Here is a 17,340-nt window from a genome sequence, read left to right on the forward strand (position 1 = left end):
ATTGCTAAAGTGGAGACACTACAACTTCATATAGAGTTCTCAGGATTTATTACTATTTTACAGTCCATTTATTTCTATTTCTTCCAGCTGTCGTCTCATCAGCATGATGCAGGTAGTCCTCTGCTAATTCACGGACTATAGGTAATCCAGACAAATTTGCCAAGATTTTGTTCTTTTAAAAAAGTCACACTCCAGCTTCCCTCTGGTTACTGGCTACCAAACAGTTCAGTTTTGAAGGAGGCTGGTCCACTGTCAGCTTTAAGGCTTGTCTCCTAAATCCAAAGGTTATAAAATAGATGCTCGCCTATCACAAAGTAGCTTCTTCCAATCCATCATCCCAGACCTCTGCAGGTTCCTCGTACTGGTATTGCCATGAAAGCAGGGGCAACAGCTCCAGAGTGGGGTTTTTTTCCCCACAGTTGCCTCCCTCCTCAGCTGTATCCTAAGACACCTTTGTACAGTTCTGGAACTCTTTCAGGATCCACGGGCCGGGGCAAAAAATGAGTGAATTTCTGGTGTCTTTTAGACCTTGCCCCATCTCTGGGAGTACCGTCTTTGTTAAGTGCTACGAAGTATCGCCGCCCCGAATCTCCATGTTTGTACACATTGGATGAGTAAGTGTTGTACCAGTTCTCTTCAAACTGTTCCCTAAAGATGCATTCAGAAGTAAGTTTCTCCTACAGAAAGAAACAGCAAGCAAAAGTAAGCCAAGCTGTTGCTAGATATCATAACACATGAAAAAATACATGATAAAAATAAACAAAATGGTTTAGGCTTTGTGTGGCTTTACTGTTCATTTAACTGTCAACACATCAAACCTAAGAGTATGTAGACCTGACACTGAGTCTAGAAGCCTACTTTAATCTTAATTGTTTTTAAAACTGGACCTGTACATATACAATTTTGATTTTAAACACAAATTAGATATTTATTAACATCTAAGAAGGCATTATTTATGATTTAACTAAAATACCCGGCCTACAGGAATTCTATTATGTGAAGTTGTATCTGCCATTCTAGAAATGAGATTTGGTGGAAGGACTCAGATGCAATGGAAGATATCAGGAAGATACCTCCATGTGTTTCTTGTGGTGTGCATCACTTCTCACATTTTAAACCACAAACAAAGGAATTGGAGAGACAGAGTACTTTATCTCAAGATGTTTTAAGACTTGAAAGGAGAAGAGTCTAAGACTTATTTCCCTGAGAGTATTGGAAAAAATCAAAGATTACATTTTTACGGTCATATGTTGAAGTCATTCAATAGATACAAATCAAATGCTTCATTATTCAATGAAAATATTCCAGTCAGGATCTACAGATGCTGCCAATACTCTCGTACCACTTCAATTTTTCAACAGTGGCACCTAACTTTGACATGTGGTATTGTACACTTTTGCTTGGCATTTGAAAGATTGCTTTAACATTAAAAAGCTGGTACCTGGAAGTACCACTCGCTGATTTGTAAAGGAGCATTAGGCTATGCATAAAGTAAGTCAGGGCATTATACTAATTGTTGTTTATTTGTTCTATAAGTATCCTTTTATCTTTTTTCCAGTTGCATTCAATGTTTTTGATGATAGAGTATTCACTATGATACACTGGCAGTATTGATAGAAAGAAAATTAGACAGCAGACAACTTAAATGCTGTTTGAATACCTGGTTTATCTAATTTTTGTCATAATTAAAGAGGAGCATTTCTTTTTTGTTCTCTTCATCTAGGACAGAGAAACTTTTTTCATCAAATATTTAGTATCCAAGGGTATACTGTATACTTTAAAAATGTGCTATATATTTCAACAGGCAAAGATGTTAGTGTTTTGAAAGCTAAGATGACCTCAGCTAGCTACTTGAGGGGTTTGCACAGTGCTAAGAAGTGAATCAAAACTTCAACATGTATGAGCTGACTTGAAAGTGGTACTTACAGAGCCATAAAGTTCTCCCTTCTCGTTCATTCCAAGATAAAGGCCACTGTCCACACCTCTAATACTGACCAGTCCCACTGCCACACTGATGAATTCAAGGATACCTGAAAAAATAAGAGAGATTGCTTTAGTTCAACCTGTAAGCATACAATATGTAGCATCCAAAACACAGTTGAAAACAATAAGTGAAAATAAGTAGAAATAAGTAGAAAATTTACATGTGATAATAAATGTGGCTTAGCTTCTCTGAAATTTCAAATACTGCAGTTGAACATGCACAGGAAAGCGTCTGAGAAGCTGCATCTAGGAACAAGAACCCTACACCATTTAAGAACCTGGGGGTTTTTTAATACTGAATATGCAAGGATTTTACTCAGCACTGATGCTAAAGCCTTCAGTACTATGCGGCTGGACTCTATATTGATTACACACTATTTGCTAAACTGCCTACTCAAACATTGGAAGATAGGTTTGAATTACCTGAACATATACTTTACATTCTCTATAGCGTTATCTTAAAAAAACACACCCATTATTAGATCATTTGAATGGAAATCTAAGTACAGATGGGAATTTTATATAACAGAATCTACCCACAGGAAAAAAAAAAGGATTTGCCAGACATCTTATGTAGCATATGGGACCACACCTCTTGACACAACTTGCTGTCTTCAGTGCAGGCTTTTTATGTGCATGAAATATGCTGCTTATTTGGTAATGTTTGGGTTATAGTAATATAAATAACGCATTTGCCCCAAAATGTAATATATATTAATAATATAAAGTATTCAAGAGATGAGGCACTATTTGAAGCCTGAATTTGGCAAGTGTACACCGACATATTTAACCAATTGATATGCACAGATTACACTACATATAAAACATGAAAGAAAGGGAACGTGTGAACTGGCTTTTGGGAAGTTGTTAGCAGTGTAAACAAAGCCTCAAAAAGAAGTTGTTCTAGAATCATACCTGAGATTCTGCTGTGCAGCACCAAACCCACAAAAGTCTGAATCTAAGATAAGTGGGTTTAAGTGGTGCATTTGATAACGACATTTGTCTATTTGCTGTGCTTATAGTTACTCTTTATCATTTAGGACCACTTTTCACTCTCACACAGATCGACTGTCTGGACTATACAACAATTTAAAATGTTTTGAATTTTAATTGAGTTTTTCAGGTTTCTTATTTATATTACCAAGCAGCAAAGAAAGTAAATCCTTTACAAAGAGTAAGCATTACAAACTCTGCTGCACATAAATCATCCTAGTCTTCCAGGTCCTGAAGCACAAAGTCCCATAAAAAGAGGTGGAGGTATTTTGTCTTTCTGGTATCATTTTCAAAGCCAGCCTTTTTCAAACTCTAATAAGCAGGTGATTCAACCCACAAAGCAACCACATCAGACAAACCTGCCGAGAATAGTGGTAGCATAAAGGAAGAACATTTCTAAAAAGCCCAGTAAATGTTTGATCTGGGGCTTTTTAAATTTTTTTTTTCCTTTTAAAGCAAAGATTTATTTCATGTTTACACGCTGTAGGAAATCTTCCTTCTGAGAAGAACTGTCTGTTTGACTACTGCTCTTTTACTTCTGAAAACACCCATGTCTTATAAAAGCAATAAAGAGCTATTCCAGCAGATTGTTTTGACTATGGAGAGGGTGATAGGAAACTCTTTAATCACCTTTTCACAACTGCTAAATCAATACACACAAAACCTCACATGTACTTGACAACGGCAGGTTTGTTCAGATGTTCAGTTCCTACGACTACTACCTAGGATATACTCTTATATCACAGGCAGCATTTACATTTTGGGGTTGCCTTCTCCTGCTTTTGGTTTATTGACAGAGAAAGTTGACTGGGAAGCATGTTAAGGATTTGAGCAAAGAGGCATTTTAGGTCCCTCTGCTTCAACTTTCCACCCTGCAAACCAGCCTAACCCAGCCTAAGGGTCAGGATGCCCATGAACTGTATTATTCTACAAAGACTCAAGCAGCTGCGATACAGACAGGGAACAACAGAAAAAGTCGGTCGGACTTTCAACCCTCCCCACTAAACCTGCAGGCGCATTACCGCAGTGACAGCCACCCAAGCAGCAGCGGAGCCCTGCAAGAGATGCGCAGCCCCTTTGCCCTGCTGCAGCCCCAAGGTTGATGTCGCTTATCCCATCGGTACCGGGAGCTCATCCCCCCGCCCAGCACCCCCGGTCCCGCACCGCCTTCCAGTTAGCATGGGAGATACATGTACACAAGGACACGCGCGCATACACAGACACGAGTGCACATACGGACACGCGCGGGAGCACGCTCCCGCGCAGGCCCGCAGGCAAAGCGCGACCGGGGCCGTGCCGCAGCCGCCTACCGAAGAGGCTGTGGTCCTGGCGGGTGCCGCGCACGCTGCCGTCGGGCAGGATCTGCAGGTGGAAGCCGGTGCGGCAGTACAGCTGCCGCCGCCGCAGGATGCCCTGCAAATGCGCTAGGTCCGCTGCTGCCGCCGCTGCCGCTGCAGCGCCGCCGCGGGCTGCCCGCTCCGGCGGGGCCCGGCGGTCCCCGAGCAGCGCCGGACGCTCCCCGGCGGGCGGGAGCAGGAAGTGGGCGCCCACCGGCTGCCCCAGGCCGTCCAGGCTGCCTAGGAAGCCCCCCACCTCGGCCAGCGGAGCCATGGGGGAGCGAGGCGAGCGGGCTAGGGCACGGCGGCGGAGAGCGGCTGCCGGCCTCTCCCTGAGGGCATGTGGGGGTGCGCAGCGGAGCCCCAAGCATGGGGAGCCGGCAGGGCCGAGCCGTGCTGAGCTGGGCCGAGCCGTGCTGAGCTGAGCCGAGCCGAGTGAGCCAAGCGGCGCGGTGGTGTTTATGCGCCCCGCGTGTGTATATATATATACGGCGGTCCCCCTGACATATGCTAATGAAGCCCTCTGCGGGGAGGCTGCGTTTGAAATTGTAAACCGGCTCCCCCTCTCCTCGCACCTTCCTCTGATCTGAGACGGCGGCGGGGAGGGAGCTTCGGGCGCAGCCCCCACGCCCCGCCGAAAGCAGCCAGTCATCGGGGAGGCGGGGGAACGGAGCGGAGCGGGCAGCGGGGGGCGGGCAAGCGGGAGAGGGGCCCGGGCGGGAGCTGCCGGAGAATTACGTGGACAGGTGCAAGGAGAGGCAAGAGGGAAGAAGGAGAAAGGGCGTTACCTGAGGGTTAGACCTGCCCAGACACACATGAAAGGAAAAACACAAAGATCTGACAGTTTTACTCCCTGTTTCTAAAACGCTAATAAAATGTACATGCATTACCCTTCCCTTTTATCGCTTCAGCTACAAGGAGGGGAATTTCTACAGAAATTGGCATAGTCGGGAAGGTGTTTTCCCCTCTGCAAATTCTACCTCGCATTTAGTTTATCGTTAATGTGACATGAAACCGATTTATAGCACTTGGGTATCAACAATCATCTCAAAGACAGAAATGGGCACGATGTCGTGGTCTGGGATAAATATTTTCAAAACCTGCAGAGAAGAAAGATTGAGAGGTGGCTCTGCTAATCCATCTTCTTTGGGGTTTTGCATTGGGCCCGTAACCAAGGTCTGTGTGCATCACAAATGAGCAATAACATCATCTACTGAAAGATCTCTGTTGTCTTCCTACAGTGTTTTGAATCAATTTAGTACTTTGCTGTCCTGTTCCAGATGAGCATACGCATTTTTTTCATCCCCAGAGTAGAACGGTTCATGCACGTAAATGCATTGGTGGAACACATGTTCATTATTAGCAATAGTGAAAAAAAACTAAGAGCTTGACTTTTCCCTTCTTTGCTGCTTTTGTCTGTAACAGCTAATGAATTTTAGGACTCAAACTAGCATTCAATATATGCAATGCAGTTTCTTGCCAGTATAAAATGCAAAGATCTCTCATAGTTTTTTCTTTCAAAAGTTCAAAAGAGAATCACTTGGCGGTTTAAGATTTCATTTAAACAAAAAAGTTGCAGAGAATCATGAAAGATTAGTTCTCCCGTCTTGCTCCGTGGTCTTTTCAGTCACAGTCTAAATCTGAGAGATCAAATGGATTTGCCTGCTTAACTTTATTTGCTATGGAGAGTATAGGGCTAATTAATTGGCAGGTGCTTTAAAGCAGGTAATGCTACACCTTTTCATCATTGCAGTCCTCAGTACTGCCCCTGTGTGCACCTGAATTATAAAAAGGTTGCTTTAAAGCAAGTGATTTACTGTGGAGGGATTTAAAACTGAAAAAACTAACGCTAAATACAATGATCAGATAAATCACCTCAGAGGAGCACACAGGCGGACCTGCTCTGAAGGCAGTTACAGATAGATGTTATATTATTTTACCTTTCAGATAACAGGAGCCTGTCATGTGGTGGGACCCAAAAATCCACCATAAGTGAGATTTCAAAGCACATCTGTGTAAACATTATCACATCAGTGTAAAACATCAACCAATGAGCTTTCTCTTTGAACCAAATCTACTTAATTGCAGTGCTAAATCAAAGAAATAGATCAAAGTTGAATAATCTATATGGCACCTATTTCTCAAGTAGCCTGTACATTGATTGCTCAAATACACCTAAAACGTTTGAAACATGCATCAAGTATTTTTATTGACGTGTTTGGCAGGTTAAGATCAAACTGTTCACCACAGCTGCTAAGTTGCAGGACATGTGCTAGGATAATACACCTAAATGAAGGAAGTTTATTCTTCTATGCCTAAAGATGCTCCAGTACACATAATGTTTCCGAGTCCAAGCAGTACTCTCCAAGTCCTACAAACAGTAGAGGGCTCTTCTGATTTGATGGCACCACTGTCTCCAGTAGAGAAGGGTTAATTTTTCAAACAAACTCCAAAATCCTCAGCCATCACACACTGGAAGACCCTTATGGCTAAATCTTTCCTGTCATATAGTGGAAACATTTAGAGTGGAATATATAACCTCGATCTTTTCCGAGTGGAGTCTTTAATGTCTGGGTACTAAACCGGTTATGCTGTTTTATAAAGTACCAGAAAAGAAACAAAAAGATAAGAATTTTTTTTGTGTTTGCACTAGTCACGTGAGAGGAAAAGATAACACTGAAGATTTTTTTTTTGCACCTTCTGAGACTATACCATGGGAAGTTAAATAATTTTGAAGAGTGTTTTTACAAGAGTACATAATTCAGCTTAAAAGTATACAGTACAATCTAATCAACTCTACGTGTACTTCCTAGAGACGGCACTTTTAGTGTCGTTGAACAAATACATATGTGGTCGAGTTTTTATTTCCATAGCAAGTAGTTAGGGCTTCTATAGACAATATAATTACTGTGCATTTCCTAAGAATTGCATATTGTCATAGGCAAAACCTGGTAGCTACCAAGGGAGTGAAGAAAGCAATGGCCTGAAATCTTTGATAGATGGTCTATATATATATATATATATATGTCTATATATAGACAGAGAGATAGATCTAGGTTTCTGTCAAGGTGGATAAAAAATATCTGTTGGCTGTAAAACTTTATGCCCAGCAATTTATTGCAGTTTTATTAATTTTAGAACTCCCTTACAACAGTGCTGTGCAAGCCATAAAATTTCAACGATAAAATACTGGCTAGGAGAATGAAGGGGGGAGGCCATGAATACATGAGAAAGCAAACACGGTGTGGAACAAAAAACACTAAGTAGAACATAAAAGAATATGCCCAGCTGGAGATACCAGTGTATCATGGACAGTTCCAGATTCTTCCTAGATTGGACAAGAGAACATAGTTGGCTGCTTTCAACAAGATGAGCACAACACAAAGAAGTTACAATGAGAGCTTTTCTGAGCACTGCAAGCTTGAGTAAAATAAGGTGTTTTCTTGTGCAAGATTTACTAGGAACGACGAAATAATTTTCGTAGATCCATGTACAAATCAGGACATAATCTGATGATCTAATGCCTTTTAAACACAATACATGCAGACTTAGAAGCATTCAGAACTTTTTTTTCTGAACTGATAAAGTTACAGGTATGTATGCATGTATGCATACATGTATACATAAATATACCTACCTATTTACAGTGCTGTAAAAATTATTTTCATATGGAAGTTCTACATTTCTTGCATCTTCATTTTCATTCTGTTTCTTTCAATGAAGACAGAAATTCATAGAGCTTTTTAAGGTTCAGGATTTTGTTGTCCCTGCTTTTGTACATACACATGAATAACTCCTGCATAAGTAAAACAGGACAGAGAACCCGGGTAGTGCACACACATTTACACCCAGTTCCATCCAGTGAGAATGGACCTTTTCCATATACATCAATATTCAAATGCTACTTTTGTCAGCTTTTATATTAGTTCTGCAAGTGGATCACTGGATAAAAACTACCTTGAGTTATTTAAATTACATGGTTTCTAAATCAGCACACAAAAGATGTGCAGACAGTTTACTGTTTTTGACTTGCTGCACAAATAAATCATGCTCTTGTTCCTATGCAAACACCTCAGCAGGGAAGTTCTGACTAACATACCCAGGTGTAAGTAGTTACAGATGTGTATTGGGTTTTTTGAAGTGAAAAAAAAAAAAAAAAAAAAAAAAAAAAAGATTAGCCTCAAGATGTTATTGAAACTTCATTAAAATGGTCATTAACTAATTTCAGGGAAACAGTGTGAGCAGGGAGATAACTCACAGTCATGTCCACAGTTTAGGGAACTCATGAGTCATCCAGCAAACAGGTTTACTTTGGGGCACTACACTGACCAAAAGTGGCTTCTTTTCCAATCAAATGGAAAAACTAGACTATTTTTTTAAAAGGTAATTGTATTGGTGAATGATGTCTCTTAATAAGGCAGCTAGAACTGAAAAGATCCAAGAGCCACATTGTACAAAATTTTCCAGACTGGATGTTTAGTCATGTAACTGCAGGAGAAATACTTGAGTTTCACTCATGCTAAGCACCTGAAACTATTATTATCTTGACACCTAAATATTGGCCTTTATATTGGCCTTTTGTCATTTATTACAGAGATGTAAAACACATTTGAAGACGAGACTTTTGCTTGGGAAGCATACATATAGCATATATAAAGCAGTAGACATGAAAAAGAAATTAGTTTTTAACAGATAGGAATAATGAACTGAATTACTTGAGGAATGAATTGGCTTACAGTATTCTAAAATGTTGAAAGAAGTACCATAACTATCATTCACCCCAGATACCTGCCTTTCCAGACATAGCTCTGAGGTAATTCAACCCTGGCCATGATTACAGTTGTATGATCTGTCAGATTGTTGGTTGACAAACATGGCCACGATTCTCCCTTGACACAGTATCACAACCACTGAAATGGTTTCTTAAAAAATGAAAATGCATGAGAGTGGCTTAAACTTATTAAGGCTATCCTGTCAATGTATGCTTGCAGCCCAGAAAGCCAAATGTATTCTGGGCTGTATCAAAAGGAGCATGGCCAGCAGGTTGAGGGAGGTGATTCTCCCCTTCTACTCTGCTTTTGTGAGACTTCACCTGCAGTACTGCATTCAGCTCTGGGGCCTCCAAGCATAAAACGCTGTTGCAGCAAATTCAGAGGAGGGCCACAAAGGGCTGGAGCACCTCTCCTATGAAGACAGGCCGAGAGAGTTATGTTTGCTCAGTCTAGAGAAGAGAAGGCTAGAGGGAGACCTTAGAGCAGCCTTCCAGTACATAAAGGGTACCTACAGGAAATCTGCAGGGGAACTTTTTTTAAGGGCATGTAGTGACAGGACAAGGGGGAATGGATTTAAACTGACAGAGGGAGATTTAGATTAGATATTAGGAGAAATTCTTTACTATGAGGGTGGTGAGGCACTGGCACAGGTTGCCCAGAGAAGCTGTGTCTGTCCCATCCCCAGCAGTGTTCAAGGCCAGGTTGGACAGGGCTCTGACCAACCCGGTCTACTGGGAGGTGTCCCTGGCCATGGCAGAGGTATTGGAACTAGGTGATCTTTGAGGTCTCTTCCAACTCAAACCACTCTATGATTCTAATTAAGTTACAGTTTGTGTATTTTCTGAAATCTTGTTCATAATAATATACAAACCCATCAAAGATTTGGGGGAAAAAATGGTTGAAATTTGGGAAAACCATATTTACACAAAGACTGAGGCTGTACCTGACCATTGCAAAAAATACCTTGTGTTATGCTGTGACTTGAAATGTCTGTGTACAGTTTATGAAGTTTTGAGGTAACGCAGGTGGTGATGCAGGCTGCAGCATGGAGAATGCCCCAAGTGAAATGCCAGACAGTGCCTATCGCCGATCAGCACCAGACAGGGATAAAAGAATATGATCACCTTTAACAACTGGTCTTTAACTAGTTCTGGGTTATGCTTATGAAACTGCCTGCAGCCAAGAGTGTCAGAGGAGAGGCTGTTGACATGGCAAGTGTCTGTTTTTATGAAGAGAGGGCCTCATAACACAAGAGTATGGAAGGGTAGGACACACCGTGGTTTGGGGGCCCTGTGAAATGAACAGCAAATACACTTGAAATAGGGCCAGGAGAATCTCCCTTTTCTGAGAACCTGAGGTGCAAAGAGAGGTATTGGAGGAGGAAGCCAGATGGACCTGGGGAAGGCAGCCTACTGGTATTTAGGAAATTAAGTATTTAAATTAGGTCCCAATGCATCAGTGCAGTAAGCAACCAATCACGAGTGTTATTTAGATCAGTCTTAAGAATGGTGAAGGACAACTCTTTGTTGGCAAGTTGGTTAGCTCCCTATTTCACATTTAATTTCTTAAAACTGTTACTCATGGGACTAAGTGCCATCTACGGTCACTTTACAACACAGTTTGAAATTACGCAATAGTCCGCCAGACTGTTTGTCAGCTTTCAGTAAATTTTAAAAGAAAAGATTGAATATGACAAATGCTGTACCACAAGCAACACTGTTTAATTTCAGTTTATGTGAAACAATCCTCATGCTTTTTGTTTCAGGTGTATATTGGGTATTCCTCAGGAGTTTTGAAGGCTTTGGAAACAGGCTGGGACATTATTAGGTTTTACAGGATTGATAGAGTTGCATCAGTCTTCATTCTAGTAAGGGTAACTAGGATCATTGGATGCTTCTAAAGCCTTGGCAGCAAACCAGTGACAATCTTGATGCTGCAGCCACTTGTGGCCTTCAGGGCTGTGAAACCAATGAGGTACGCTTGGAAGCTCTTCCTTTTATGAAACAAGCGCTTCCAGGTTACTGCAGATCCATTGCAGGGCTGTGTGGGCACACTTTCTTGGGTGCAAGGGTACGAAGCAAAGGGTCAGGCTCTGCCACACGTTTCTGAGTGCACAGTCTGCGTTAACAAGCAGCAGCGAGGCCCACACATGAGCTCTGTCAGCAGTCACGGCAGTTTCCACCATGGGAAGACATCACCCTTCCCACGCACTTCGGCTTCAACTGCCCTGACTTAGGTCCACGCCTGTTCTGTTCCCGGGTGTCCAACCACCCCATGTCCCACCAACCTGGCTGCAGCCCGCCGCGGGCAGAGAACGCCCAGCCGCCTGCTGCCGCCTGTCCCAGAAGCCGGGCGAGCCCCGAGGGCACTCGCACACCCACGGCGTGAGCCGCCACCTCCGGCCCCGCTGGCGCCGCGGAGATGGGGGGAGGGCCGCTGTGCGGGCTGCAAACCCGCTGCAGCGGGCAGGCCGACGACCACGGCACAGCCGGGCAGGTGGTGAGGGGCGGGGACTTGAAGGGGCTTCTCGCCTCCCCCCCCCTCCCCGCTTCTCGCGAGGCTTCTGTCGGCACTCCTAGGGGCTCCGTTCGCTGTCGCTGGGGCGGAGCGGCCGTCATGGCCGCCCTGCGCACCCTCCTGCGGTGGCGCCGCCGCTTGGGCCCCGCGCCTGGTGCGCAGCCGGCTCGGCGGCTGTGGGCTGGCGGCGGGGCCGGGGCGGCGGCGCTGAAGCGGTGGCGGCGGGAGCTGGGCTTGGCGGCGGGGACTGCTCTCGCCGCGTACATGGGGTACCGGCTATCCGACCGTCTCCGGGAGCCCTCCCGGGAGCCGGCAGCCCCCGGGCCGGGCGGGCCCCGTGCGCTACTCTCCATCCCCGTGGCGGCCGCTGCCAAGGAGACGGTAGGTGTGTGCGCGCGCCGCGCCTCTCGCTCCTCACGGCCCGGCGGCTTCGCACTGTGCCGCACTCGGCGGGCAGGCTCGGCTCAGCGCAGCGGGGGCACCGCCGGGCGCTGCCAGCGGGGATGGAGGCACGTCGCTCTCCTCCCCTTCGCTGTGTAACAGGTCTGTGCGAGGCGGTGGCGCAGAGGTGACCCCGCGTAGGGTCGGCCCATGAGATGGGAGGCGAGGCAGGGCCAGCGGTGAGGGCAGGGGCCGGAGCTCGGCGCCCGTCAGGAGGGAAGGGCTGTCAGTGGGGCGTCGCGGGAGGCAGCGGGCCTTGGCTGCGCTTTCGCGCGTCAACTGCATGCGTCCTCCACGGCTTTTCGACTCTGGAGCTGTCCTCAGCGAATGTTTCTTCTTTGACAGGAAATAATGTTTTGCAAATGGAACTACTGCTGATAGTGCAAAACCTGTCCTCATCTTCTTTGTATATAGGATAGTTACCTTCCTACTATAAAATGTTCTATAGAGTGAAAATTCTTGCAGAATTTCATAAGAAGTGATAGCATAGCAATTGGTGTAAATAAGTAGCACTTCAGTTGAACTAATTCAGGGAAATGACCATGGGTAACAAACATTATGTTTCAGATAGTTTGTACCATTATGCATGGTACACCTATGCCATGATGTACGTAACATACGGTGATGATAGTAGTTTCCTCATTAAAAAATTGAGTTCTTTTTAAAATGTCAAGAGCTGTGATTGGGCAGTTTGTCAATGTGGCTTCTGCTGAGACTGGAAATCAGTGGTGCAAACAGCCTGCTTTCTGTGGATCAGGTCTATTTTGTAGTATGTATGGGAAGAGGATCTGTGTCTTTACAGTGAAGGCCTTGGGCTTAACTATAAATGTTGTTAGCCCTTTCGCCCTGAGTCATTAGCCAAAACGCAGATTCTGTTAGCAGCATCCTTTATGAAGGAAAGTGGAGCCGGGTGTTTTTGATTATTCATGTGCTTGTTGTCTTGAGTATGTTACTATGGCACAGAAAACCCAAGGCAAACTCTTCCAGCTTTCATACTGCCTTGATTTGACAGAACTTTGCATTTTTACTTAGATGGTCTTAATTCTCAGTCTTCTTTCAAGGGAAATACAGCTGCTGCACCCTTGAAAAGGGTGAATTTAGTGTGATGTGTAATTGTGAATTTTCACATCAGTATAAAACCACTGAGGTTGCAAGGTCAGAATTAAGGTTATATTGGAACAATGTAAAATAAAAAATGTATAAAATGTGTCTTTTATGTATACACAAGACTCTTTCTTCAAGACAAACACCGTGCTCCTTTGTGAAAAGGCTCTAATTAATTTGGTTTTCCATTTGCATAGTAAAAAATTTGAAAAATTAACTGGCACTCGGTTTGCATGGCCAGAGTGTATGCACAGCATGACATCTCAGAATATTAGCTTTATGTTCCATTTTTCATTTTCTGAGCGAGGGGTCTCACTGATTTTAAATTTCAGATCTGAGTGCTCAGTGTTCCTGAAAAAATGTCCTTTCAGTTGAATCCCACCAAAAATGAGGCTCAAATAGTTGTGGAATTTTTGGTCTGAGGTAGTGGGTTGCTTCTGCTTTTTTGTTGTTGACTGTCATGATGCAGAAGGGCTTGTGTGGCAATGGGGAAAGACCATAGTTTGATACCGGATCTAGCTGGTGAACTACCAAGGATAGTTTGACCATGAGCTCCATCTGTGATCTGTACTCCCATTTATGTTTGCCATCTAGACCTGTGTTGAGCACCAACTCTTTCATTACAGGTTTCTAAAACACCTCCAGAGGTGTCTTCCAGGGGGAAAAAAAAGGTGCAAATACTGTGTTCAAATTGCATTGAATGGTACTCTGCAGTGGTTTTGTATTGTAACGTCCTTTATTAGAAGGCTGTGTTTATGTTGCTTGAGTGACAGTAACTTTTTAATTCCTAATTTTAAGTACTAAACTTACACCTTAATAGTGTTTAACAGCTTAAAAAACCATAATGTTTGAGATAGAAAATTTTGTCATGACAAGTCATATGCATTTTATTGGGTTCTGTCATGTGTTACTAGAATGAAGGTTGGAGCTCATGGGTCTGCTGCAGAGTGTGTTTAAAGTAATGGCTGGAGAATGATAACCTGCAGTTTCTGTATAGATGAGTCTGATGGAAATGTGATGCACGTTTTGCTAGGAGATTTTTATGGTTCTGTCATGTACTGGCCAGTGAAGAATGATGAGGCTCAAGCATCTTGGAATCCTTTCCAGCTGCTTTTGAAGGTCAAAGACCTATATCTTTTATTCCTGATGCACAAAGTCTAGCAATGTTTTCTGGGGCTTTCTAGGTTTGTCCTTCCCCCACTTTCGTATTTCTTTAGCTCCCCATTTAATTTGCCGTCTCGGTCTGTTTTTCATTCCACGAAGGCAAATCATCCAATATGTTTTTTTCCTCCTTTCATCCAATCCAAACTTTTCTATTTCATCCTAATATTTCCATTTACATGGAATGTCAATGTCTTGGCGTAGAGATTTACAGCAGCTAGTAGAAGCAGTTACACTGAGTGTTTCTGTTGTCCCCATCAGTGAGGCTCTGACCTAGAATGACCATATAGAAGGTGGAAATTTTGGGGGACTTGGCTAACAAATTGAGTATTTTGGGGTGATGGTTTGCATAGGCTCATACCTTAGTTACTTCTTAGCTGAACCACTAAAAAAACACCCAGTACTGATGCTAAACCCTTGAAAAACCTGAAATAATTTCTTTTAAAGCCTGAAATTGCTGGAGATTTGTAAAGAATTTAAAAATGTTCTAATGTGGGAAAAACAAAATCTATCTCCTCCCATAGTTTTTGGTTCCATTCAAAGAAAATCCATTCTGAAACATTAATTGATGATGGATAATTTCATTTTTAATGGTTATTGAGTAGTAAGTTTTTAACTGAGACAGTATCACAATGTGAAGTGTTCAGATATTCTAAGTGTTGAAAAGTATTCAAGGTAGCTATGGCTGTCTCATCCATCTTGTTGGGGTTTAACCCTGGCCAGCAGCCACCACACAGCCCAGACCACTGCTTGCTCACCCCCGCTGCTCCGCAGTGAGGTGGGGGAGAGAGTTAGAAGGGTGAAAGTTAGAGAACTCATGGGTTGAGATAAAGACATTTTAACAGGTAAAGCAAAAGCTATGCACACAAGCAAAGCAAAGCAAACCAAACCAAGGAATTCATTCACCATTTCCCATCAGCAGGCAGGCATTCAGCCGTCTCCAGGGAAGCAGGGATCCGTCACATATAAAAGTTACTTGGGGAGAAAAATGAAAAGATAAATGCCTTCATTCTGAATGTTGTCCCCTTCCCTGTCCTCCTTCCCCAAATTTTTTATTACTGAGCATGATACTGTGTATTACGAAATATCACTTTGGTCAGCTGGAGTCAGCTGTTCCAGGTGTGTCCCCTCCCATCCTCTTGGAAGCTAGGATATGTGTCACCAACATGGGGTTAGTGGTGTGGGAGACATTTCAAACAGACCAGTCGCATGTGGTCAGTACAAAAAAATACTTGCTTGGCCAAGCATATCACTAGAGGTGTTTTGGTAGAGAGTAAAATTTGTTACAGGACCAGCATGAAGCTAGGTTCCCTACAGGATTCCCTTTTCCCAGACCCTTTCTGAGAATGATTGCAGCCTTGAGGACCAGGGGTTTATTTGTGATTACCTGGAGCAAAATCTTAGATGCAGTAATAAAGCAACAGTTTTAATTCCAAGGTTGCCACTACATAACATTTCAGAACCAAAGTAAAATTCTGCACTAGAGCTGCTGGTTTTGCGTCTGAAGGTTTTTGGCTAGACTGGGAAAGCTCCACCAATAGACAGTTTCTTTAAAGTCTAGGAGATGCTTGTGCAGAGCAGGAAACTCTTTGAAAAAACTATTACTTTGATACAGATTCTGTGTGCTGACAATTGAGAACAGTATTGGCTCAAGAAGAACCTTGATCCAGTATACTAGTTCTGAAGTATTTAACTTGTTGGAATAGCCAAGTATCATGTTTGGGTTTTTTTTCCAAAGAAAAAAATAACAATTTTAGAAAAACAGAATCCAGTGTCAGAATTCCTCAGAGGAGTTAATATTTGTCTTACAGTTCCTGGCTTCTGGGCTCCTTATTTTCAAAAATCCAGTTAATTTGTAAAGCTTATTAAAATGGTCTTGAAAATACCAATGATGTCTCTTTGCACTCTAAAGAGATCTTTTCTGTAATCATGTTGTCACTGTGTAAAGGTAGTGAACTCCAGGTCTCTCTGTTTTTACGAAATACTCTGAGAATCACTTCCTTCAGAGGTGATTTAGGAACTAAAAGGTGGGCAGGGAAAGGCAGACACAGAATATGTACTTTATCACATTTCTTGAAGGCACACTGATTTACAGGAGAAGGAAGCTGCATACTTCAGATGTTTCCAGAGAATTTTTTTCCTAGTACCTCAGCAGTACTGTCAAACTCTCTGTCTGTGAAATACTCAAAAGGTGAAGTTTATTTGTAGCAGCACATTTCTTAGTGGATTACATAATGTATTTCCATCTGTATAATGAAGAACAAGATTTAACTCCAAAAAGTAAGGCAGACTCCCCTAGGGAGGAGACTCCTGCCTGCTCAAAAAGGATGCTGTTCCAAGAAGTGCATAAAGCATCACTTTCACAAGAACCACTTGCAGCTAACCTTTTTTCATAAGCAATGGTGCATTTCATGTCATAGGTCAATTGGCAAATGTAGGAAGATGATTTGCTTTTTGACTGATGACATCTGAAACTCTTCACAGTCATCATCCTGAGAAGGATACTGTGCCAGACAGCTGTAGTGAGAGATATGCTGATGGAAAAGGAACATTTATCTCTCAGCATTGATTTTGTGGTGCCTCAGGATGCTAAAAAAGGATGAGACATGTTTGGGACAGACAGCTCCAGCTACTACTATGTGTTTGTCTTACAAGCAGGGAAGCATATGGCAGTGTATAGCAGCATATACACACTGACTAAAGCTTCTTGAAGAGCTGTTAGAGATTAAGTAACTTCCATATGAAATTAATGTAAGAAGGACTGTTGGGGAATATTTTATCATAATACTTATTTTGGAGGATTTCTGGAATAGCTGTGCTTACAGCTAAACATTGTTACCCCAAGGATTTCCTGTAACAGAATTTTATTCAAACAGGGCCCTTTTTACAGCATCTTAAGCACTTTCTGGCTTCCTGTGCTTGTAAATATTTTAATATAATAATGCCCTTATCTCAGTGAAGCGGGATCAACTGACAGAATTGTTGGCTGCACTACATCTAAGTAGTCTGCTAGAAATATAACTTCAGTAAGC

The 17,340-nt window shown here is 42.9% G+C and overlaps 2 protein-coding genes across 2 annotated transcripts in view; one reads left to right on the forward strand and one right to left on the reverse strand.

The window, feature by feature from the left end:
* Nucleotides 1–431: 431 nt before the first annotated feature.
* On the reverse strand, nt 432–4,587 carry FGF20 (fibroblast growth factor 20; the record flags this gene model as incomplete). The annotated part of the gene is made up of 3 exons (XM_080629296.1): nt 432–677; nt 1,927–2,030; nt 4,287–4,587. 3 exons carry the CDS (start codon nt 4,585–4,587, stop codon nt 432–434), a joined length of 651 nt encoding a protein of 216 aa, XP_080485422.1.
* A 7,114-nt stretch (nt 4,588–11,701) lies between these two features.
* The window catches only part of MICU3 (mitochondrial calcium uptake family member 3), a gene marked incomplete at both ends in the record, with an annotated part of 47,673 nt that continues 42,034 nt past the window's right edge, over nt 11,702–17,340 (forward strand). The window contains one exon of the mRNA XM_080638942.1: nt 11,702–11,989. Coding sequence (XP_080495068.1) covers nt 11,702–11,989 — 288 coding nt within the window. The remainder of the gene's footprint in view (nt 11,990–17,340) is intronic.

This window comes from Psittacula echo (genome assembly GCF_963264785.1).
Source record: "Psittacula echo genome assembly, chromosome: 1".
Lineage (NCBI taxonomy): Eukaryota > Metazoa > Chordata > Aves > Psittaciformes > Psittacidae > Psittacula > Psittacula echo.